The sequence below is a fragment of the Diceros bicornis genome, chromosome X (genome assembly GCF_020826845.1).
Source record: "Diceros bicornis minor isolate mBicDic1 chromosome X, mDicBic1.mat.cur, whole genome shotgun sequence".
In the NCBI taxonomy this organism is placed as follows: Eukaryota; Metazoa; Chordata; class Mammalia; order Perissodactyla; family Rhinocerotidae; genus Diceros; species Diceros bicornis.
Window position 1 is genome coordinate 67,706,751 of NC_080781.1, and position 25,796 is coordinate 67,732,546.

A 25,796-nucleotide genomic window follows, 5' to 3' on the forward strand; every position below is an offset into this window, starting at 1 on the left:
GTCATTTAGCAGAGGACTAACAGCACAATAAAAATAAGCTCTGGAATCAGAGATCTGACTTTCCCACTTACTATGTGACCTTGGGCAAATTACCAAATGCCTGTATCTCAGCTGCATCACCTATAAAACAGGGTGGTAACAATACACCTGTCACTGTGAGGATTAAATAATTTATAGAATTCTTAATATAATGCCTGACAGCAATCAGAAACATTTAGTTATATTAAATATAGCTATTAGTAATCCATTTGCAGGGTCTTAGATTTAAATCTTGCCTGAATTCAGAGTTCAAAGAAACTGGACTCTAGCTTTCATTTCCTGTTTTTTAAAATGACCATTGAGTATAGCTTATAATCTGCCCTGATTTAGTAGATCCTCTGTTCTAGCTAATAGTCCTTTTCACTGTATTTCCTCAACAAGATGCCTGTGCATTGGCTTACTTTGCTGTCTAGAATGTACATTTTTCAGTGGCATTCTTGAGTTTCAAAGAATAGAATCATGAATGACACTTAAAAGTAAAACTCGGGGAAGGTCATGAGGCGAAGAGTTGACCACACTAAAATTATCCCGAGGAACTGAGTTCCTATGCCAGTGATAGGAATCCACAGGCACCAGAAGAAATGAAACTATAATAAAATTCACGATTGGCTAAATGAATACCAATACCAAGGGGAAGTCTCAGCCAGGTATCAGAATGTGATGATACTTAGAAAAAAGGACATCTTAGTGGCTTAGGCAACATGTCTAAGAGGTTGGAGGTAGAGATGGAAGACAAAAGCTGCATAAGCATACATGCACACCTAGACAAGCTTTTGTATTTATAGAGGTCAAGCAAGGGTGTGGTGAGGGCAATGGTGAGAATACAAGAAATAGCAAAGATGCACCTACTTAAAATGTCATTTACATAAATCTTTCCAGGATTCTTGTATCAGAATATACTTTAATCTTTTACCACTTGAAGATTGAGCCATTAAACTACACAACACAAAACGAAAGTTATATCTCATAAACCAGTACCTGCCCACTCACAGCAGTGAGAAGAATCAAAATCAAGGTTGCACTGTAATTCCACTTGACTCTAAAAATCAAGTCTATTTGACATCAGTTTGAAGCAATGGAACCTTTATCAGATTCCCCTTTTTAAAGAAAAACCCAAGGAGAGATGATCAAGCACAAATGATCACTTCATGCATTTTATTGATAGTCTATATTTTAAATCTGCAGTATGACATCTTACATAGGGAAAAAGCTTCTTCCTAAAAGATAACTATTAATCAAACCAGCTTTAATATGACTGACCTTTCAAGGTCTTGTTTTGCATTAAACAAGTTAATTTTTAGCAGGTGTAAAGCACTGTACAAAAAAAAAGGAAACTGGGTACATTCTCAAAATTTAATACAGGGCTTCCCAACCAGGAGTCTGCTGGATAGATATTGGAGATGGGTGTTATGTTCAGGTTTAAATAGAAAGCAAATGAGAAACCAGATAAAGCAAGCCAACCAAATTCACTTCACTTTGTGCTCCTCTCTGCTTTTTTGCAAGTCTCTCCCAGAGGTCAGGAAGCCCTGGTATGACAATCACATTAGCCTTTACAGAACAAACATTTATGTGCTTCATGTTCAAAGACATAAAGGCAGCCTTTGTTATTGTTCCCCCTCCAAATCCCTTCAGGTTCTTAAAGGCTTCAGAAAGCTTTCCAAGATTGCTGCCCAGTTCTTTATATGAATCCAAGTAAACATCTTTACCAAAGTAGCTCTCTTCCTTGGAGAAGATGAAACAGGCACAGATATATAACCAGGCCAATTGCGTACCTACTCAACTTGATGCCTGATCACATGGCCCTACATCTTTCAAAGCAGCACCAGGGACAAATGGAGCTATCAAGAGGTAAAATCCAAACACTGGACAGTTAAAACAATACAAATCAATCAGTTAAAAGAATGTTAGCAGAGGGGCACTAATTAGAGATAAGGCTGGACAGCTGGTTCAACCATACCTTGGTATTAGAATAAATCTGCAAGATGAGTTACTGATAGAGGAACCCTGAAATAACTAGGCACAGTGGTATGATGGGGTTCACTTTCACTGCATGTCTTTAAGATACCTATCACTCAATCCAAGTGACTATAAAGCAGCTTGTGGGTCTTTAGTAAACAAATCCTAATCAAAAAAAAATATCTCACTGTAACTTTGAGAGTGTTGGAGGGTGTGCCTATTTCCTTCAAATTTGAATTAAAATACCTATATAGACATGAAAATAATCACAAAACTGATACAAACTGTTCTGCTTATCCCTTGAGAGTTCTAACACCTCTCTTCTATGCTGTATTTTAGATACGAAATGGAGTTACTTAAATCAAGTGAGCTCACTCACTTGTTGGGAATATTAGATAATATTTTAGAAATGTTCCAGTTAAGAACTCAATTTCAGAATGCTCAAGTTTTTAAAAGGCAGGTACTGAACTCATAGCTGTTTCTTAGTTGCTTATTAAAAATCTGATTTAAAAATAAGCGAAATACTAGTTCCTCAGTCCTTCCACTTGAACTTTCCAAACAAAGCATGTTATATTGATTTACATTTTCAAATGTTTTTTCAAAAGCGCACAATTTACTAGTTAACTCAATGAATTACACACTGTTATTGAATATTAAACATACTGAAGAATTATACTATGCTTGAGGAAAAAACCGCCTGACACTTTAACATGTGCCTTATCAATTTCTTGCATTACTAAGGTACAGAATACTTTAGAAAGTAGCAATCAGCATAGTCTTATAAGACAAGAAAAGAATAAAAGTGCCCTGCGAACGTGGCTTCTATGTACTTAATATTGGTAATACATTTAACAGGGAAGCCAGTAAAGTAAAACTTAAAAACTCAAATAAGGCAGATTACGAACATTTTTTGTTCACAAAAGAACTCGGGGGGCAGGGGGGATAAAAATATTCTCCATTTTTAAAAGAAAAGTATCAACAACAACCACAAGGTGCCACCGTATTCTAGCAAGCTGTAAAAATGGCCTTTCAAGAGGCATTTTGCAACATTCACCTTCCTATCACATGGGTATTTTGGGAACTGACTGAAAGTCATAGCTGATGCTTGACCCATTTAATGTTGTGGACATTTGGGAAGCAGATGGTTAAATACAAAGCATGTTAAGTGATTAACCCTTCATAAATATAATTTGAGACACTGACACTAGGAGAGAATACTTGGCACAGAAAGGACATGTTTTCCCAGGGGAAAAAAATTACTTGAGGTAACTATTACATCTAACCAGTTTCCTAATCTTAAAGTTTGGATGAACTCCAATGATCAAGTTTTTAGAGATTATATATATATAATCCTGGCACTAAACTTTTGTTGTTGTTGTTATTGTTAACTGTACAATTATTACCTACACTCCAACACTAATGTGAACACTTTTCTCAATTCACACCTCCATTAACCATTAACACCACTGAGGTATAACTAATGTGTTGTTTTTAGAGCAAATATTCCAAATTAACAACATGGCTCATCTTCTAGTGTTGCTAGAGATAAAGTCTACAAACTTTGAACCTAACTTGTTCAATTTGGTTTTTAGTACTAATAAATCTCAATCTAGTCAGCTGCTTGGAGTTAAACAACATAACACCTCAAACGTTTCAGACTAGTAAGTAAACTTTAAAAAATATCTGAAATATTCAAGGAAATTCAGTTTTTAGTACTTTTCCCTATGCTTTGAACAATGTAATCTCCTGACATTGTTTTTTCTTGTTCCTATTACTGCATGAAGTTCAAACTAGGTCTTCAAGACAGAAATTTTCTGTAATAAAAAAAAAGTGCAAAGATAAAAAATGAAATGTAAAGTCTTTTGCAAGAAAATGCTCCCTCAAGCGAACAGATGTTTGGATGCTGGTGGGAAAAAAGATTTTTGTTCTCCATTGTACATCTGACACCTACAAATGACCTTGTCTTCAATGTCCACAACACTAGTAAGTATATATTAGTTATGGACCTTGCAAAATAAAAAAAAATTAAGTAGCAAATTCCACTAAAATATTTGAATCCATTCTACACAATCCAATGGAAATTAATGAGTGCAATTGAAAAAGGTGTCTCACATGCACGTGTCCAATATGTGCATTCTACTGAAGGCTAAAAACTTAAAATTCTATTTCCAGTGTTTATGAATAGCTTCAATATCTACATTCATAATCAGCATTCTGCATGAGTTACCTCTAACTTTAACACTTGATAAATGAGTAATACATCTTGGGAGGTTAGGAAGGTACCTGTTGTCAATAACTTGCTTTTATGCTTAGAATGTGCTGCAGTTGTTTTTAAACTATTTAAAGTAATGGGACATTTTATACCAAAAGGAAAATGAGTTTGTTTTTAGCCAATCAGAACTACCCTGCAGATCTGAAAACTGTAGATTACACCCTCAGGAAAGGAGACAAGGAGGCTCACAAATATAAAGGAACCCTGACTTTTACATGGACAATTTTTTAAAAAGATAAAATGTATTACATAAGCGCCATAAACAGTAAAATCTGCTTATATTAAAAAAAAATACGTGAAGCTTTGTTTGGACATTATTTCCTTGCAAGAGCAGTACATATCCTTAGTAAACAACTACCATATTTACAAGTTAATTTCCTTGATACTTAGGTAGGATTGAAAGCCAGAGGAAAACATGAAAGAATGAGCTTTGAAATAATCTTTACAGCTAAGTTGATAACAGTTAAGGTAGCCAGATAATTCCTAAATCAGACTTGTTCATTTTGTAGAGTATCTGACTATGCCTGGGTAGTTAGCTCACTTTGTTCAAGGCCAAGGATGTGTTCAATTCCTCTTTAGGCCCACTAGCTTTTCCCAGAAAAATAAACACCGTCCTCTACAGTCAGACTAATCCTAATCCCAACTGGCCTCAAAAGAGAAATTCAGCAAGGGTACTTGAGTTCTTCACAAACTTATTATTACTACTAAGGAAACAACATAAAGTGCATGTCCCATAGATTGTGAGCCAGCAGTCTCATCTTCCAATATGGGCAGCACAATTAAAATCTGAATTTCAAATAAACCAACACAACTCACGTTCAACAAAGGATAAAAATCCCTTAATTCTTCAACTGATCTTTAAATGTGAGATGTTAGGTTTGTGTTAGAGAGAAAGTAATGAAATATTAACAAGTGTGCACTGGTACCTTAAATGACTAATCTCGAAAACAATGCAAATTCGAGACTTTCCTATTAGTACACACATCTGTACCAACTTCAATTCTTATGCTAAAAGTGGTTTATAGTCTCTTTCCTCTACCTTCTTTTTTTCTTTTTTTGAGGAGCAGACTTGTAAAAACATCAATGATGTAACTTGTACTAGGTGGTAGTGGTTTTTCTTAAACCAAAGCTCTGCCCGATTTGCTGATGTACTTCATCTGCTCGTAGAATACTGTGTCAAGGATCTCATCATATGAAACCAGTTCATGTCTGTATGATTAACTGTCTTCATGGAAAGTTTAAATTCTTCAGAGCAGTTTTCTTTACTCCTCCCATCTTTCATTTCCTGCCTAAATCCAAGTTAAAACACACAATTCCCATTGGTCTTCAATGCAGTTCAATTCTGCACTCTGTCCTTTCCTTTACATGTCACAGTAGCTGTTCACATACATTAAATATTATAGATATGTTCTGCTCTTGACATCTACACACTTACAAAAGCAGCTTTGTACTTTGTTTGGTGTGTTTTTTACTATGTTGGCTCACAAAAAGCAGTTTTTCATTTCTAAGCATGGTACTTTACAATTTTTAATGCATTAATACAACAGTGCATTGGAAAAGTACTGAGCCTCTACAAAATAGCTTTACATTTTTAAACAAATGAATGTGATTTTTTCACTTACACAAGCATAGGCTTTTTTTTAATATTTCCACAAGATAAATATCTCAATTAAACTATAAGCTCACTCTACAGTGTGCCACAGTGGTGGGCTTAGGAGACAGTTATACACTTAAAAGACCCTAACCTTAGTGTTATTTACACTGACATGTCCAATATCACCTCGTCTGAAAGGTGAACAAATGATATTCAGCATGTGGCTGAATTTGTGCCAACTAATAACTGGGAATGGTAGAGCTTTAAGCAATCACTTAAGAAATATGTACTATAACTTAGTCTAAACCGGGAATTTCCTTTGCCCGTCTCTCCTATGGCGTGGGAAACTTGAAAGATCAACATGAAACAGATAAGAGCCATTGCTAAGGCAGATCTTTTAAGATAACAAAGGAGAAACTGACAAGTGTATATGATAACTTATCAGTAATATCAATTACTGGTACTAAAATCAGATTTTTATGTCCTAAAACGTTGCTTTTTAAATATTTCCTTTTATTCTGGAACAGAAATTGGAGGAAGGACAATGACTCATTAAGAAAGCAATGACTCAATTCAGGTTGCTACTTTACATTTAAGCACCACTCAAAAAGTGGACATAAAGCAAGTGATTCCTGTTTGCCCATCACTATATCAGCTACATAGCTGCGAGTTCAGACCTTAATTACACAACGCTTTCTCTGTTACCAGAAGCTAAGACTGCTCTGCGACAAATAGGACAAGTAGAATTCTCAGATAACCAGCGATCGATGCAGTGGACATGGTACTCATGGGAACAAGGTAGTTTACGAAGTTTGTTTCCTTCTGTGTATTCTGTAATGCAAACACTACAGGTTTTTAATGCATCGTTTTCACCAAAACTTCTCATTGCCAAGTTGTCAATCTGTTCTTTGGTGAGTCCTCTAGGTTGGTCATCATCATCCTCATTTAAGAGGAAAAACTGAGCCAGACTAAGGAAGGGCAAAGAGCCACTTTCATCAAATGTTACTGGGGCCCTGTGTCGACCCTCTCGCCTGGCACCTATTGAGCCTGATGATGAGCTTCCTTCATTACTGCCTTCAAACACCTCTGAGCTAGTCTCTGAACTTTCACCACTGGAACTGGAACTAGGACTGGAATTGGAACTAGAATTGGAACTTGAACTGGAACTCGAACTGGAACCAGAACTGCTATTACCACCAGAACCCCCTCTTCCATTCCGTGACTCTGCCCTTTCCGTATTTCGACTCGAGACTGAGCCACTAGGCTCTGAATCACTATCACTGTACATAAAGTAGCTTAACTCACCAAAACCTGTCATTATCTGCCTTAACATGGTCTGAATTGCAACAGATGTGGTCTCACTTAAACCAGTATTTAAGATTCTACGAATCGGAATTCTGATGGTACTGACATAGGTTCTCACACCTGCCCGCTCAGAACGTGAAAACGTACGCCTAAAGCCTCCTCGTTCACTTTCATAAGTGACAGTGTTGTTTGGCGTCTGAGACCTTGACCGAGTTCTGCTAGCTATGCTATCTCTCTGCCGATATTCTCCAGGACGAACTCTTCTTACTTGAAGATCGAGGACTATGGTTGGAGGTCTCTGTCCTGATCCTGTAGATTCACCACTGCCAGCTGTGTCTGAAGAACCTGCTCCTTGTGAGGCATTTCTTGTTCCAGAAGCTGCAAAAAGACCTCTACTTAGCAAGTCAGGTCCACTTATTTGCTGTCTCAATGTCACATGGTGCCGGGTTCTAGAACTTCCCTCCGTCTCATTTACCAAAGGATGCTCAAAAGTCTGAGATGAGATACTATGATGAGATCTTCGCGGAATTTCATTCATTGGATGCAGAGGTGACCTACTTCTTTCAGCTCTCGCTCGGGTTCTCCGATGGTCTGGGCTCCTGCTTCTCGCCCTTCTCTGACCTCGGGGAGGTGGGACTTCTCCTGTCAATGCTTCAGTTGAATTTCGTTCTGATCTAGATGGCCTTGAAGATGTTGATTCAGATTGTGGATTTTCCACTTGCCTTTGGCTGTTGTTGTCCATATTTTCTCCACTAGAACGTCTTGCAGATGGCTCATTTTCATTCTCTGGATTTTGGCTCCCATTATTACGGTTAACATTGATCTCTAAACTGAATCTGAAATCACCACTGTTTGGATTAGTCCGGCTCACTGCTCTCCAAGACTGGTTTCCTCTTTGCCCACTTCTTGTCGTATTCCCAGTTTGTCTGACAGAGTTAAGCCAGTCTATTATAGAGTCACCATTAGACACATCATCTGAAGAGTCTCCACCTGTTTTAAAAAAAGTGAGGAGAGAGGGAGAAAAAGGAACTACTAAAATTAGGACAATCATACAATAGTGCTCTGAAACTTTGTATTAGAAAAGAAGAACAAAGATTCTGAACAGATTTCACATTTGCAGATTTTTGTAAACTACACTGCATAAATTTGCAACTGAAGGCAGGAAAGTTTCAATTCCATTTTGAAAGAGCAAGCTAATTGTAAAGAAATTTAGAGAATTTTTTTAAAGGGAATCTGGAGGAAGTCTATTTTCAGTACTTCATCATATACAGAGACTGGCATACCACTGTGGACTGTCAGAAGACATTTTTTCAGTCCACTGTCAAAACACTAATGTAATCAAACAACATCAACACCAGTTAAGGTGCAAGTATTTTAGCTCAAATTACATTTTTGTCAAATTTTCATTAGTCTACAACATTTCTTCTAGGCTCTTAAGTGCCTTTGATTATACAAGATGTTTTTAAATACAAGACTGCTGAAGCTCTTGCAAAAATACATACAAGGTTTACAGGTTTAAAGTATCTGAATACTTCTTCATGTTACCAAGATTTTTAAATTAACATGAAATTGGAGATCAGACCAAATGAATAGTCTGAACCTAGCACAGTACATATAATGGCACATTCAAGAACCAAACCATTATCATAGCCTCTTAGGTTAGAATGTCAAATTCCCTACTTCACATTGGGAGAGAAACACCAGACTCGAGGTAAGAGCAGGATTTCTCAACAGCAGCACTATTTACATTTTGAGCCAGATACTTCTTTGTTGTGGGGGCTGTGCATTTTAGGATGTTAGGATGTTTAACGGCATCCCTGACCTCCACTCACTAGATGCCAGTAGCAAACCCCCAGTTGTGACAACCAAAAATGTCTCCAGACATTGCCAATGTCACGTAGGGGGCAAAACTATACCCTGTTGAGAACCACCAGGTTAGAGAATACAGCATTTCTTTCTGGTGGTGAGGAACTCACATGTTTATAAGGAAGGAATAATTCACTAAGTAGGAAGAAATTTCAATGGAGGTGGAAAATCAAGAAAAAAAATCACATCTAAATAGGCCACTTCTCACTATGTCCCAATTAACACAAACAAACCAAAGGTGAAGCAGAAAAAACCATGTTGACATTCTCACCAAATATCAAGAAAATGCCAGTTCTCTTTCTATGAGCAATTACTTAGCACTAAATTAATTTGTGCCATTTCTGGATAATCTTTGGCTGACATTTACTGTTATGAAGTTCCTTATCCATTTCATCCTCTACCCACCCCCCAAAGCAAAATATACCTCTATTTTCATCTGAGTTTTGTGGTGGCGGGCCCTCTTTAATTTGTTGTAGTCTTCTCAGCAACTCTTCCTCAGTACTTTCACCTGAAAGTAGTTTAAAAATGTTTGCCAAATCACAAATAAAAACCAATGATTCTTACCCGTCTGAGATGAAAACCAAGGAGTGAGCAGAAACCTGGGTAAAATTCACTTCTTTGGGAGCATGGCATTACAACATATATTTATACAAGTTTCTTTCCACTTTACTAAATGGTTTTGCATACAATATCTCATTCTTTAAAACTGCAACTCTGAGAGGTAGATATTATTATCTGCATTTTAAAACAAGGAAACAGACTTAATGAGACTCACGTGCTAATAAATGGTAGGGCCAGAATGCCAACTTATGCATTCTGATTCAAGTCTGGCAGTGTTGGCTCAAAATGCACTCCCTTTCATAACAGTCTTGCTAACTAACACCTTACCTTTTAAAATTTAAGCAATCACTCACAGGCCAGTAGAATTAAATAGAAATGAGGAGGAAGGGAGAGAATGATTTTTAACTAGGATCAAATAGGACCTAATCAGGTAAAAGAGAATAACCAAGCACAAAGTTCTAAATAATTGACAATTTTACCCAAGGCTAGCTCTGGAGAATTATGATTGGGGCATATTCAGGGAATCAGAGATGACAAAACAGAATAAGTATATCCTAGGAACTACTGTTCCCATTAGCTCTTCCACACTTAGACTCATGACTAGTAAGTTAAATAAAGCTAACAAAAAGATTTAGTTCCACTCTTTTCAATTCAGGTTACTATAAACTCACAATATAATTCATAACTAAAAATATCTGATATAGGATAATTACAAATATGAGTGAACAGAATCAGGTAATAAGTACAGCAGTAAATGTCATTCTATATCCCTTGTATTAAAATCATACTTCATAATGGGTAAAGAAACAGATTTTTAAAAACAGGTTATTTTTTAAAAAAGATCAGCAATTTAGGGGCCGGCCTGGTGGCATAGTGGTTAAGTTCGCACACGCTGCTTCGGTGGCCCGGGGTTCACAGGTCCAGATCCTGGGCGCGGACCTATGCACTGCTTATCAAGCCATGCTTTAGTGGCGTCCCACGTATAAAGTAGAGGAAGATAGGCATGGATGTTAGCCCAGGGCCAATCATCCTCAGCAAAAAGAAGAGGACTGGCAACAGATGTTAGCTCAGGGCCAATCTTCCTCACACACACACACACACACACACACACACACGCACACAAATCAGCTATTCACATATATAAATCCTTAAGCTACACGATGCATACCTGGGGTGCCTAGCAAATTGTTATCCCTCATAAGCCTATAATCTTCTTCACTCAGGTTATTTACAAATTGATAGAAAGCTTCTTCCCGATCCAATCGGTCCATCTGACTTCTGCGCTGTGCTGCAGACTGATCACCACTTCCTTTATCGTTAGAATCTGAGCTTTCCATCTTGATGAACAAGTGGAAAATTATCTAAAAGGAGAAAGGAGATTAATCTTGAAAACAGAAGTATGTATTCTATAGAACAGTTTTAATTATGTGAAAATCCAGAGTGCAGGTTGAGACATGGATTTTAAGACCTCATACAAATAAAATTTCCTAACAGAAAAGCTCCTAAAAAGCACTGTTATACTAAGAAAAGACTAGGTCAGAGGTTGGCAAACCATGGCCCATGGGCCAAATTCAGCCCTGGTGCCTATTTTTTTCACCCTTAAGATCTAAGAATGGTTTTATACTTTTAAAGGTTTTTTAAAAAAGAATATTTTGTGATGTGTGAAAATTATATGAAATTCAAACTTCAGTGTTCATCAAGTTTTACTGGAATACAGTCATATACATTCATTTACATATTGTCTATAGTTGCTTTCGTGCTTTAACGGCAGAGCTGAGTAGTTGTAACAGAGATCAGATGTGGCACTCTCACTGCTTTGCACTGGTGATGTGTGCACTCTAAGTTGCAGTGATGCAATTATAACATGACAGCATTTCAAGCGCCATGCATACTGTGATTATTTTTTTAAATTACCGGTGCAGGGCCGGCCCCGTGGTGTAGCGGTTAAGTGCACGTGCTCCGCTGCTGGCAGCCTGGGTTCGGATCCCGGATTCGCACCAACGCACTGCTTGTCAGGCCATCCTGTGGCGGCATCCCACATAAAGTGGAAGAGGATTGGCATGGATGTTAGCTCAGGGCTGATCTTCCTCACAATAAATAAATAAATAAATAAATAAATTGCACACTCATCATGTCAAATGAAGAGAAAATGGACTTCAAATGTCACCATTAAAGGCACAGTGGAGTGTGGATTATTTTGTTGTCAGATTAGATGGCAAAGATTGTATTTATTATACAATGATACTGGCTGTGCTCAAGTAATAAAATATATGTTGATATTATCAGACTAAGCACTCATCACAATAATCCCAATTCATAGGAAAGCTACAGTCCAAAAAATTAGAAAATTTAAAACAAAATATCTCATCACAAAATATTTCTTCACAAAAATAAAAAACGAGGCTTCAATCAAAATAAGTTTCCAAGTAGCTCATTTGTTGGCTAAGAAAGGAAAGCCATTTACAGATGGTGAGTTAGTTAAACTGTGTTTGATTGCAGAAGCTAAAGAAACGTGTCCAGAGAAAATAAACTTGTTTAAGATTATTAGCCTTTTGGTGAGTACAGTTGCTCAAAAAGTTGAGGATACTGGGATATATCAAAAATCAATTGAAGAGCAAGGCAGTAAATGATTTTGAGTGCTTTTCCTTGGCTCTTGATGAGTCGACAAATGTGACTGAGACTATTCAGTTGTTGTTTATTCAAGGAGTCATGTACTGATTATTCAAAGAGTCTGAAGTAACTACAGAAGTAGCCTCTATGAATAGTCTGCACGGAACAACTATAGGTGATAATATTTTCAAAGACATTGAGAAAACACTAATTCAGCACAACCTGAAGTGGAATCTGCTAAGATGTGTTATAACTGAAATGGTGGTAAAAAGTATGTGCAGAGTAGAAAAAGACCTAGTTGGGCAAATTTACAGCTTCTGAAAATGTAAGGTTTAGGGTCTATGGTTATTCATAATATTATTCATCAGCAAGTAGTATGTAGAAAATATTTGATCTATCATATGATTGAACCTGTAGTATCCATGGTGAACTTCACTGTGGACTTAACCATCATCAGTCCTGTGAATTTTTGTCAGAAATAGAAGCTAAATATCCTGACTTGCTCTATCACTTGCTCATTTTGATGGCTTAGCATTGGTAAAGTTTTATTATGATTGTTGTACCCAGATCCAAAATTGAAATTTTTTCTAAATGAGAAAAACCACACTCAATTACTATTACCAAACAATGAATGGACTGGGAAATTAGTTTTTGGTGCAGACTTCATGTCTCTTAATGAATTCAACCTAAAATCACAAGGCAAAACACTGCTTATATGCAAAACTTATACCGCAGCAAAGTCATTTCAACAATAACTAACATTAGAATCACAATGTCAAGCTGCTTTATGTACTTCTTGTGCTATCAAAAAATGAGAGCTCCATTCCCATACAAATTTGTAGCTGACATATTTTCTGAGCATAAACTACAATTCCAGAAGTATTTTTGGGACCTCAATGCAAGTACAAAGGAAATTTCCTTATTTCAAAATCCATTTAGCCATGCAACTGAGGAGCTTCCACCTAACCTTCAATTGGAAGTGATAACTCTGCAGTGTAATGATATGCTAACAAGTAAATTTCAAGAGATGAATCTAAAAGAATTCCACAAATGTCTTTTAAGGGATGAATATGCTTCATTAAAATTATGTGCTTGTGGACTGATTAGACAGCAATATCTATATGTGTGAAAAGACATTCTCAAAGATGAAATATGGAAAATCTCTTTTCAAATCACTAACACTAGATGAACATCTGCAAATGACTTTTATGATAAGGAGTATGTTTAGCCCCAATTAAGCAAAATGTTATCCCCCCAAAAAAGAATGCCATTCTTCTCATTAGCAGACCTATATTACAAAACATTGTATTCAATTATTATTATTACATTTTGAGTTTTTCAAGAAAAACTTTGTGGAAATTTGGCTTCTCTCTTTTTATATAAATAACTATATACTATGCTCAATTTTGCTTTTTGATCAGCAAAGCAAAAAAAATATTTACCATCTGGCCTTTTACAGAAAAGGTTTGCCAACCCCTGCTCTAGACAGTACATAAAACTAGCCAAAAATTCTTAACTATCATTCATTACTTGTACGGACTTAGGAAATTACTATATTGGCAGATTTCCTAATACTCTCAAAATAACCATTCTAAAGAAAAACAATGGTAGTAAACAACCTAAAATAAGAGAAGACTCCAAACAAAAAATTTCATTCTCTAATTCTTTTCCTTCCAACCCCAGATTGACCTTATTTAAGTTCACATTGACAAAATAAAAGTTAATTCCATGAACATATGAAAATCTGATTTGTAGAAAGAGGTATAAACTATATTGGTACTAACATTTAATCCCACACACAACATATGAAGTATTTGGATGTTCACAAGTCAATACTAAAGAGAAAAATAAAAACATACACTCTTTCAGACATCAAAAAGAAAGAAGCCTCTCTACCTGCCTGCTGAACCTAAACAAATTTTAGTCTAGACATGGGCACATCTAGATCTCCTTTGTTTTCTTTAGATCATTATTCTAAACTATCCTATCATCGTTTAAACAAATAAGATAAGCACATCAAGGTAGGGGAAGGGGAGAGAGACCTTAATATTTTTGGAAAGAGTTTCCTAATCTCATAACTAAGATTCCTTATCTTGGTAAAACCAAACTATAGAAATTTCTGAAAGATGTTGTTTTTATAATAATTTGAAACTTTAAGACTGGAAATCAACGGCTTAAATAAAATGCTCATAAAAGTTACATGGGCCAGGTAATGAAAAAAGCAAACAAAAGGAAGCCAAATTTTTCCATATGTAGCCAAGTAATAAAATTTGGTATTTGTAACAGTAAGCAGCTAATTTAAAAAAATAAAGAAAAACAAAAAGGAAAAAGAAACTTCAGCCACAATTCCTCAAACCAAAGAAAACCACAAGTAACATTTGGCTAATGTTCTTAAACAGTTAATATTTTGAATGCTAATAACAAAGTTAGGATGAAGTCCACTTGTGAAGGATCGATAAATAGTTCTGAAAATAATTTATAAAAAAGTATACCTCTGTAGGGTTGACAGGCTTTAAAAAATATATATCTTTCAAAGAAGGCAAAAACATCTGATAAGTTCTGACATTTGAAGGACATGAACCAAAGATAACAGAAAACTCACATACCAAGGACTGTTACAAGAATGGCACAAAGTCTTAAGAATAGCACCAGGGAGGTTAAAGCCCATAAGAAACAGAAACTTTCAAAAATATGGGAAAGATTTTTAAAGTCTTTGAAAAACAGAATTTGAAACAAGAAAGGGGTCTTGTACTGAGCGTGTGGGGGAGTTGGTATATTAACAGAAGATGGAAGGTAGAGGCACTCAACTTCTATTTTGTTTCTATTTTATTCAACTCAAGGAGAACCACCTTCCAACTGGAAATAGTGGAAAAAACAAACTTCTCAAAGAACCAAGAGCCAAAACTGCAAACCTTCTAATGATAATCTTTGAGAAATCATAGAGAACAGGAGAGATGCTAGAATACTAGATTTAAAAATGATCTAATTTCAAAAAAAGTGAAGTCTATAAACTACAGCAACTACAAAATCTGACAATAAACCTAGGGAAAAATATCAGATATACTGCATTAATGTAGAAGATATGTTCACCAGAAGTGGGGTTCACTGCCAAATTAGCCTGACTTGCTTTATACAGGGATGGTTCTCAGCCTTGGTTTGCACATTAGAATCACCTGGGGAGCTTTCTCTGGGATTGGCCAGACAGTGATATTTTAAAAATTCCACAGGTAAATCTATAATGCAGTCAAGGTTAAGAAGTTCTTTGATAAGGACATCAGGATAATGCTGCTTGTATGCCTGGCTTGGTTTCTGTACAGAGTCTGAGAAGGTTTCTCATCCTATCGTTACAAAGAAATGTGGACCAGATCAGTGTTTCTCAAACTTCAGCATACAAATGAATCACCTGGAAATCTTGTTAAAATACTGATTCAGATTCAGTAGGTTGGGGGTGGGGCCTGAGTGCCTGCATTTTAAATTAGCCTCCAAGTGATGCTGATGCTGCTGATCCTAGAATCACAGTTAAGAGTAGCAAGGAGCTCGATGACAATACAGTTGAAGATTCACAGTTGTTGAATACCACCTTCAAAGATTATGGAGCAATGTTAACTCACAAACAGCCCTGTCTTTAGCATTTTAAAAAGAACTATGTCAAAGACATGCTAACCAAATCTATAGACAACTCAAAGCTGGGAGTTAGTAATGAAGACGTATATGATAAATAATATTCTGAATTCTCAGTGGACTGTGAGGATGAGCTGAAATCAACAAAAATGATGGTAAATGTGCTAACCTGAACAGTTTATTAAGGGTTACTGAGCTAAAATAACCCATAGTAAGAGTACAGAGTAGGGGAAAAACTGGTCTTGGAAGTTTCACATGAAGAAGACCTGAAGTTTTTAGTTAACAGAAGCTCAATAAAAAATCTGTTTGACCTGCCTGCTAAGAAACCTAACAGAATCACATGTTGCTTTCATAGACCACAGTGTTCAAATAAAAGTAGGTAACAGTCCCACTGCAACCTGCCATTCGGACTATATGTGGAGTATTTGAAACATTTTAAATACCTCCAAAAGGACACAGACAAACACAGTGACCAAGATAGTGAGAAGCCTGGGACCATCACAAAAGAAATGGTTGAGGGGCCGGCCTGGTGGCACAGCAGTTAAGTTCATGCCTTCTGCTTCGGTGGCCCAGGGTTTGCGGGTTTGGCTCCCTGGCGCAGACCTACGCACCATGGCTTATCAAGCCATGCTGTGGCAGCGTCCCATATAAAGTAGAGGAAGATGGGCACAGATGTTAGCCCAGGGCCAGTCTTCTTGGCAACTGACGTTAGCTCAGGGCTAATCTTCCTCACCAAAAAAAAAAAAAAAAAGAAAGAAAGAAAGAAAGAAAAAGAAATGGTTGAATTACCTGGAGCTCTCTAGTCTGAAGACAAGACTAAAAATGGGCATGATTACCATCCTCAAATATTTAGAGTAATAAGATGAAAGAGAACAGAACTATAGGGTCAAACTAGGGCCAATAGTTGAAGAAATATGGAAGCAGATAATTCTTTCTTTTAATACAATAGTCTAACAAATAAAATTGTCCAAAAGTGGAGATGCAACCAGCCTCTTGAAGCAAGCAAACTACCCATCTCGGGAAATATTCAAGCAGAGGCTGGATATTAAAAGGGAATTCCTTATTAGATGGGAGTTTGAACAGACTGATTTCAAAACACCTTTTGGACTAAATAAAGTGTCAGTAAGGATGGATAAGTCTCTTGGTTTTCTATTCTGGGCCTAGGGTCATATTAACCTACATATTCCAGCGACATAATTTTGTTATAACTCCTTCAAGACCAACCCACTTATGTTGCCTCATCCCCACCCTCCAACATACCTTGGAGGTGCTTTACTACCTTCACACTTCTACTAATGCTGTTCCCTCCTCAGCCCCTTCTTAGTTTCTCCCCATTTCACTCACCCTTCAAGATTCAAGGAAATCTTACCTCCTAAGAAGCTTTACTGACTATCTCAGCTGGCAATTTTTTCATCCATCTCTGCTCACAGCATTTGTCTGTGACACGAGTGGCACTTCCTGCCTTACATGGTCTTTTATATTTTTGAAATATTAATTTTATTGATATATCTTATTTACCCAACATAACCAAAATATCATTTCAACATGTTAACAATATAAATAATTAGTGAGATGTTTTACTTTTTTTTAATACTAAGTCTCTGAAACCTGGTGTGTATTTTACCCTAATAGTACATCTCAAGTTGGATGCTAAATTTTCAATGGTTAAAGTGAAATGTAGTCCTCCTAGAAACAATAAAGTTGTGTTTAATGGAAAAATATTTCACACTGCTTCAGTTTTTTATTTAACTTAATTAAAAGTAAAGAAAATTAAAAGTTCAATTCCACAGCTACGCTAGTGACATTTCAAGTGTCCAGTAGCCACACTGGCTTAGTGGCTACCATATGGGCAGCTTTAAACAATTTGTTTGTAAGGTAGAGAAATTCCACATATGGAAAGAGTTTCAAAGTGTTCCCAATATATTGTTCATGCTGTCTAAACACACTATTTATCCATCTACCTTTATGTTTTTCAAAAATAAAATAAAAAGTTTTCATACTCTACCAAGACACATGCAATAGAAGATTCTTTCCTATGCTCACCAATCTTCAAGATTCACTCTTGACCTTTTAGAAATTTTATCATTTCCTACATGGAGATTAGAGACAACCGCTTGGCCACCGTGCCAGCCCCTCATTAGCTATTGTTAAACTTAAGTATTTCTATGAAATGTTTACCAAGAACACAATTTAAGGGGCCAGCCCGGTGGCACAAGTGCTTAAGTGTGCGCGCTCCGCTGCGGCCCCCCAGGGTTCGCCGGTTCGGATCCCGGGCGCGCACTGATGCACCGCTTGGCAAGCCATGCTGTGGCGGCGTACCCTATAAAATGGAGGAAGATGGGCACGGATATTAGCCAAGGGCCAGTCTTCCTCAGCAAAAAATAGAGGAGGATTGGCAGATGTTAGCACAGGGCTGATCTTCCTCACACACACAAAAAAACAATTTAAGAGAACAAATATATAATTGTTCTTAGGCCTCTCCCTAGTTATAAGCAATACGTACTACCCTATATTTACACAGCCCTTTTACCTATATTTCATTTAATCCTCACAACAATCCTTTGAAGTTGGAATCACCACCTCTAATTTACAGATAAGAAACAGAAGCACAGAGAAACGAAGTGATTTACCAAAGGCCATGTGGCTAGTAAGTGGAAAGAGCCAGTAACTAAATCCAGGTCACCTGATTCCAAATCCAGTCAACTTTCCACTAAATGGACAACTGCCTCTCAATATATCTCAAGACTATATACTTTAAAATACATTCCTTGTGGCCGGCCCGGTGGCACAAGCGGTTAAGTGCGCGCACTCCACTGCGACGGCCCAGGGTTCACCGGTTTGGATCCCGGGCACACACTGACGCACCGCTTGTCAAGCCATGCTGTGGAGGCATCCCATATAAAGTAGAGGAAGATGGGCATGGATGTTAGCCCAGGGCTGGTCTTCCTCAGCAAAAAGAGGAGAATTGGCAGATGTTAGCTCAGGGCCAATGTTCCTCACAAAAAAATAAATAAATAAAATAAAATACATTCCTTCAATCCCAATAGGCATGTCTAAAGGATTCAACCTCACTATGAGCTTTTTATACCATGTTCACTCCCAGTATAAAAACTTCCAAAATGACAAAACACCGTTTATAAGCAGTATGAACCCAGAAGGACTTATTTTTAAATAAATCAACTTTTAGTATTTTTGTCTTAAATACAGTTGGCCCCTTGGATAAGTAGATATTTTATTAATCTTATTTCTTTCAGAGTTTCGTGTGCCAATATATTCAAATCCATTTCTGGAAACCAGCAGCCAAATTAGAAATTTTGCCCAGTCGTTTCAAAAACTACTCATTTGGTCAATGAACGTATGACTGTGTCAGGTAAATTTAGTTCTGGGGAGGAAAAGACAGCAAGAAAACCAAACCTGAGATTTCTGTAATCAGGAAACTTAAAATAGATTTTATTCACCTTGAGAATTTTAAAGCACTGTTAGTGATCTCCATTTCTCCTATAGTCATTATCATATATTAATATAAATCATGCAGATTACTATGTTTCTGACCACTGCTAAAAGAATTTCATTTAATTCTCCTAATCCATGTACACCAATCTTTAAAAAATGTAATTTTGTTATGATGTTAGGGCAAAAAGTCACTTAAAACATACTGTTTGGTCCTAATGGGTCAGGAGACCTGGTGCTAAGTACAAGCACACACATATATTCAACAGACACAGTGCATCATAGTACCCAATTAAGGCACCAAAATATATTGTTAACAGAACAACAGACTTTACAAAACAGAATTCTGAAATTCAAATGCTTGTATGAATATCAATTTATAAATAAGCCATGTCTATTAAGTTTGGAAGAAATAACCTTTTTAAAAACAAAAAGCTATGGTGGGAAGGAGGAATCAAGGTAACCTAATATCAACCAACTACTAAAGTATCTTGAGCATTTTCACCTTTTGCATGTGTTCATACAAGCTCCAAACTCAATAGTGTTCTAAACCAGAAAATGCCAATTAAAAAAAAAATCATTGTTATCAACGTAAAAATGTGTCATACTGAAAAGAGAAGGGCAAGCAGCACTGTTTGCAACAGAGCTTTATTAATAATCTCATAGAGTAGATGAGAATTAATGACATGCAATTCTTGTCAATAAAGAAAATGTTAGCTCAATAACATCATCACCAACATGAAAAATACTAAATGCAGTTTTAAAAAAAGTCAAATCACCAAGAATTGCTGAATTTGAGGTCAGGATATAAAGTACCATCGTATATGTAGTTACCAAAAGTGTTGGGAATTCCTCATATATAAAATGTTTAATTAAAGTTTTATGACATCTGTAATAAAAGGCTGATAACAACCAGATAGCTTTTTTATTCTATAAGTAGCAGGGTGGAATTCAGCTCTGTGAAAAGGAGAAAACAGGAGATGGTGGGTTCTAGTCTTGGCTGTAACATTAACTAGCTATGTAAATTTGGCCAATTCATTTAACCTAATGTGCCTCAGGATCTCCATCAATATTAGAGTATTGGATTAAACTATCTACAAAGTACCTTCCAGTTCTATGAATCTGTGACTATGAATAACATATAACCCAGGTCACATTACAGTATTAAGTCAGAAAAATAAAACTTAAGAAACAACACGAATAACTAGGATATAAATTTAGAAGCTGTGCTTTTCTCACTGCCATTTCACCCAAGCACTTCTATCTCCCTTTTTGTGACTATCTTATCTTTTTGAAAAGAAATGTAAAGCATTCCTCTTTAAAAAATAGGTCAAGGCTGATGCTTCACTGCCTTTATTTATTGCATGATACCTCTCACCACCCACACAATTTGTCGATTATTTCCAATACTGGCCTGTCAGAGGATGCTACCAAGGCCTCCACCACTGCTGATACTACTATAGCAATACAAGATATTATCTGCATGGCAATGTTAGCTTAGCCTTGCTTATATTCTTCTATCTTTACCACTTGAAATAGACAGCAGAAAAAAACCAAAAGGATTCAGAAATGTCCCTCATGCGTCTAAGCACTTGGCAGGAAGTCTACTGACTTGCAGCTCACAAACACTTCTGACTACAACCCTCTAAAACAGTTAAATCGAAAGAGTATTAAGAATGCCAACAAATCAAAGGACAGAGACCAAGGCAAACGCTGCCAATTCAAAGGATCAAATTAGTGAAAAAAGGAAAGCATTATGATGACATTTCAATTCACTCAAGAACTTCAGACAGTGAATTTAATCTTCCATTACCCATTTCACGTTCTTTTATTATCAAATTACATCACTAAATTAGAATTTGGTCTTATCCACACAAACTCAATTCTGACTTGCTTCTCATTTTTCCCAAGTCAAAAAATGATCAGAAACTCAAAAGGTTCATGTGTTTATTAAAAAAAAGTTATTAATGTAAAATCACTGGCAATTCTGGTGTTAATCAGTAAATAAAGTACTATTTTAAGGATGTAAGTTTTCCATCAAAAATTAACTTTTTATAAAAGAGTGAAGCCAATTTCTAAAATTAAAATCACTTGACCAAAAAAGAAAATATTATTATCTACACTAATGACTGTTATTTTATTTGAGGAAAACAATGTTGTGTTACAGAACCAAACATGCTGACAACTGTGCTTCCTGAACTAGTGTTCCTACATAGAAATAACAACAAAGGTGACCATATATCCCCGGTTTGTCCAGAAGAGTAGTAGTCTACACCTGTTGTCCTGTAGTAATTATTAACATGGCCCTTTTTCACTCTCAAAAGTGTCCAAGTTTGGATAAATTATATGGTCACCTTAGATGTAACTGACACTAATGGGAACTTTGGTCAATAAAAAAATGAAAATTGTAATTAAGAGTTAACTCTTTTCTTCCTACAGTCAAGTGGAGAGCAAGAGGAAAGAGATTGTTTTCCATTCCAGAAAAAATTAAAAACCTTAAACACAAATATCATTAAACACAAATTAAAAAATTAAACACAACCTGTAGTCGTGAAATTATTTCAAGAGGTCCATGAATCTATATACATACCATGCACTGTCTACAGATATTTGTCTCACATGTATGTAGATGCTATTATGACTAGTGAAATTAAAATCTTGGGTTGGAGCACTAAAATACGAGAAAATCTACAACAAAAAATATAAACTATATATTTCAGGAGCAAAATCACAAGTTCATAAATATATTCCTAAATTGTTCAAAATTGCCAAGATTTTTATGTCTAAAAAATATCTCAATTGATGAAAGAAAAAATGAACTGCTTGATTATCTGGGAAACTTCCATATTCAAGGTTGAGAAAAAAATAATGAAGGAAAAAAACAGACAGAAGTATTACCGCTTTCTTACACTGGTTACCAAAATGTCAAGGGATTATGTAAACTGGATACTTTTTGTAATCAATGGGCCATAAGGTTTTGGAAAGCTTTGTGTTATACAGAAATGTTAAGGAATTGGACTTACAAAAGAAAACCCTGTCTCAGTTCTAGGCAGTGGCCCAAAATTCTAGCACCTCATTGGCCTGGGTTTCACAGAGGGCTTTTCACTTTCTAATTTGTTATCCACTCTATGGTAACTCAAGGGAACAGGAGGCTGGTGAGTGATTTGCTCTATTTCCCAATCCCCTAGGGCTATGGAAAAAGTAATATATACCTTATAATTCCATATATGCAGATGCTCCAATTGACCTACTGTATTATTTAAGGCCTCACTACACATTTATTAACCTGAAAGAATATATCCAACCAGCCTAACATTTCTAGATATCATTTCATTAAGTTATTTCTTAAAACCATTTCTGATTTTAAATTAAGTTTATCAAATTATATCACAACTAGTAATAGCTGAAACAGGAACCATGACAGACAAAAAAAGGGGAGGGGGTAATTGCTAAATAAGTCTCACCTGCTTCATAAAGCAGATTTCCTTTAACAAGTTTCTGATGCAACATAAACTACAGATATTTTAATTACAATTTTTCTGTCATTTTCTTTGCATTTCCGATCTAATTGTACAGCAATTAAGTCTAGAGGCATAAAAGTTTAGTGACTTCAGCATCAGACAGACCTGGGCTAAAATGGGGGTTCTACCACTTATTAGCTATTTAACTGAGGACAAACTACTTAACCCATTCTCTGAGTCTCAGTTACCTCTGTAAAACAGTTAACATCCTCATGAAGCTTTGCTGTGAGGATTACAAAATCATGCATGTGAAGCACAGGATGTAGCACAAAAACATTCAATACAAGTTAGTTATCAATTTAGGCTAACTACTCATCCCAGTTTGCCTGGGACAATCCAGGTTTGCACCTATTGTCCAGGCATAATTATTAATAAGGTCCCTTTTGCTCTTAAAAGCATCCTGGCTAGGGCAATAAATTATGTGGTTACCTTAATGATGATGATGATGACAGGAGTTAATACCAATTAGAGTATTATATATCAATTATGATTTTTGGATCTCGAAGGAAAAAAATCGAACACCACACAAAATAATGTAAGATTATATTTCTGTAAGATATTCTACTGATATTTCATTTAGTTATTCAATGAACATTTAAATGCTGTTTATGTACACCCATCCCATTCCAACAGTGATTTAAGGCAGCAAATTTCTATTTTGTTCTTTCTGTTCTATACAGGTACTGGTAAACTTCAGACATTATTTTAAAAGAGAAAAATTCACAGATAAAGCACTAGTGAGTTCCAGCTACTGAGAAACACTACCCTTTGAACCCCCAGTAAAAAATATCCATTCTCATCATGAAGAATGCCCAACATCAACTAACATATACCAAATAAGCTCATCCAATTACAGGGCCTGCAAAACAGAATAAATATTTTTAAACATGCATTCTACACATAAATCATCAGGAGACTCAACAAAAAATAAATTACCTGACTGTTATGACATAGTATTGTAATACAATAAACTGGATTTTAGTTTTCTTCACTCTCTGCTCTAGAAAAAAAAAGAATCCATTATTCTTTCTCTTTTATAAGATAGACATTTTCTTTGAAATAGACACATCCTAAAAAAATACACATCCTATATATTTTAGTTACACACACACACACACACACACCCCCCCCATAACCCAACCTAATTCAATATTAGTATTAGGATATTTGGAGAGACTGAGAATGTCAGAGGGAACCAGGAATCTTAGATGTAAAATTTCCTTTAAAGGCTGAGAACTAACCTACCTTTTAATATAAGCTTGCTTAAAATAGGCCTTTCCTTATCAGACCAGTAATTATTTTCAGATTCTGATAGTTAAAGGACTTATTTGGCACATTACACTGGCCTAAGGAAGGAGCTCAAAGTATGAAAGATCATCAGGACATCGTAGACTAAAGAATGAAACATTTTGCAGTAAGAGAAGTGTCCTAAAATCATATTTTAGAAAGCGTTTAGATTGGTCTTTCTGGGTACTTTATTTTTACAATTTATAAAACTGATTTTGGGGGGGCTATAATTGTGCCTGCCTGCTCTCAAGTCATCCAGGAGGGACATAATGTACCTCATGGGGTGATATAAGTAGTTATATTGCCTTTAATCACGAACAGTCAAAGAAATGATTAGTAGTAGTACGTTTATTTCTTCCTCCCTTCAATCATCCAAAGCCACTGCAGTTACTTCTGATTCAGGAAATGCGGGCTCCTTATTTCCAGCAAAAAATTACTGTGGGGACTTGTAAATGGTGGATGACAATCTTATATAAATGCTTCCTCTTGCCCCAAAACCAAAGAATGACCTAAATAACAAGGCTGCTAGGCTTCAGATTCCTGGACTAACCTGTGGAATAAGTATGGTGAAACTGTCTAGGGAAGGAACGTGGCTGTCTCCTCCATCTTGAAATTAATCAGCATAAGGGAAAAAGGGACTGAGTATCCAGGAAGCAGAAGCCCAACCGGTTAATACTAGTTACTAAAGCTATGGCGTACGTGGCAGGTACCGCCCGCAGAAGCCGAGACCCTTAGGCTTTTTCTCTGAGGGGGGAGGGGTTGGGTTGTTGGCGGATTGAACGGAAATTAACTTGAAAATCATTTGGCCCAATTCCCACCCTTACCCAGGGAAAAACAACAAACACGCAACGGCTTTTCCCTCCCTTTTGGAGGGGACCCTTGCAGTGATATCTGGCAAAGGATACGCCAGGGTTATTCAAGTAAGGGAGTAAACCACATTTGCCTCAGATCCTCAGGGAAGATGTCATCGCGGCCCCAGGGGGCGCCTAATTGATAGTGCCCTGCAGAGCTCAAAATGGGATTTTGCAAATTCTGGGAAATCTAAAGGCCCAAGACTTCCTAGCATCTAACTTAGAGCAGACTGATTTTTTTCCCTCTTTCCCAAACCCAATCCCGCCATGTAAAAGGGAGAGGGGGCGAGGGAAGCCTCCAGAGAACCGGGAGAAAAACCTGAGACGATCAAAGATTCTCACGCCTGAGTCCAACACTCAAAAATCGCCTCCCCCAAATTCTTAAGGCTCTGGAGGCCCCCAGCTGCGGCTCGCGCGGCCACGGAGAGGAAGTACTACCCACCTCCCTCCCCTTCTTCAAAGAGCCTGTCGACTATACACCCAACTAAAATGGCAGCGGCGACTACGCCACGGAGTTCCCCGCAGCAACCGGCGCCTGGGGTCCGGAGGCGGCGCTGAGCCTCCGCCACGACGCGCTACTCAGGCCATTTTGAGAGAACGCGGTAGCCGTGGCTCCGCTGTCTTCCTCTCGCTCTCCATCCATTTCTCAGAGGATTCCCAAGGCTTCACTTACTCGGTTTTAATGTCGGGATCCGACTCGGTCGGTTCGGCCGCCGCCGCCAAGGCTCCTGCGCGCCTCCCCTGCCGCCGCTCTCAAGCCCGCCTCCGATGAGTCGCTGGTTGAGACCCGCCTCTAGCCCAGCGCCTGCTCGGAGACGTTGCTCAGGCAGCCATTATCTTCCCCATTGTTACCAAGCAGCGAC

General features: G+C 37.0%; 1 protein-coding gene across 3 annotated transcripts; it reads right to left on the reverse strand.

Moving 5' to 3' along the window:
• Window positions 1–1,179: 1,179 nt before the first annotated feature.
• Window positions 1,180–25,796, reverse strand: RLIM (ring finger protein, LIM domain interacting). 3 transcript variants are annotated; one of them, XM_058536201.1, is made up of 6 exons: window positions 25,607–25,796; window positions 23,732–23,795; window positions 11,508–11,615; window positions 10,762–10,954; window positions 9,457–9,540; window positions 1,180–8,156 (listed from the first exon to the last, which is right to left on the reverse strand). In XM_058536201.1, exons 4-6 carry the CDS (start codon window positions 10,928–10,930, stop codon window positions 6,544–6,546), a joined length of 1,866 nt encoding a protein of 621 aa, XP_058392184.1. In that variant the 5' UTR covers window positions 10,931–10,954; window positions 11,508–11,615; window positions 23,732–23,795; window positions 25,607–25,796; the 3' UTR covers window positions 1,180–6,543. The 3 variants fall into 3 exon arrangements, with proteins under 3 accessions (XP_058392184.1, XP_058392183.1, XP_058392185.1); XM_058536200.1 differs by lacking the exon at window positions 11,508–11,615; XM_058536202.1 differs by lacking the exons at window positions 11,508–11,615; window positions 23,732–23,795.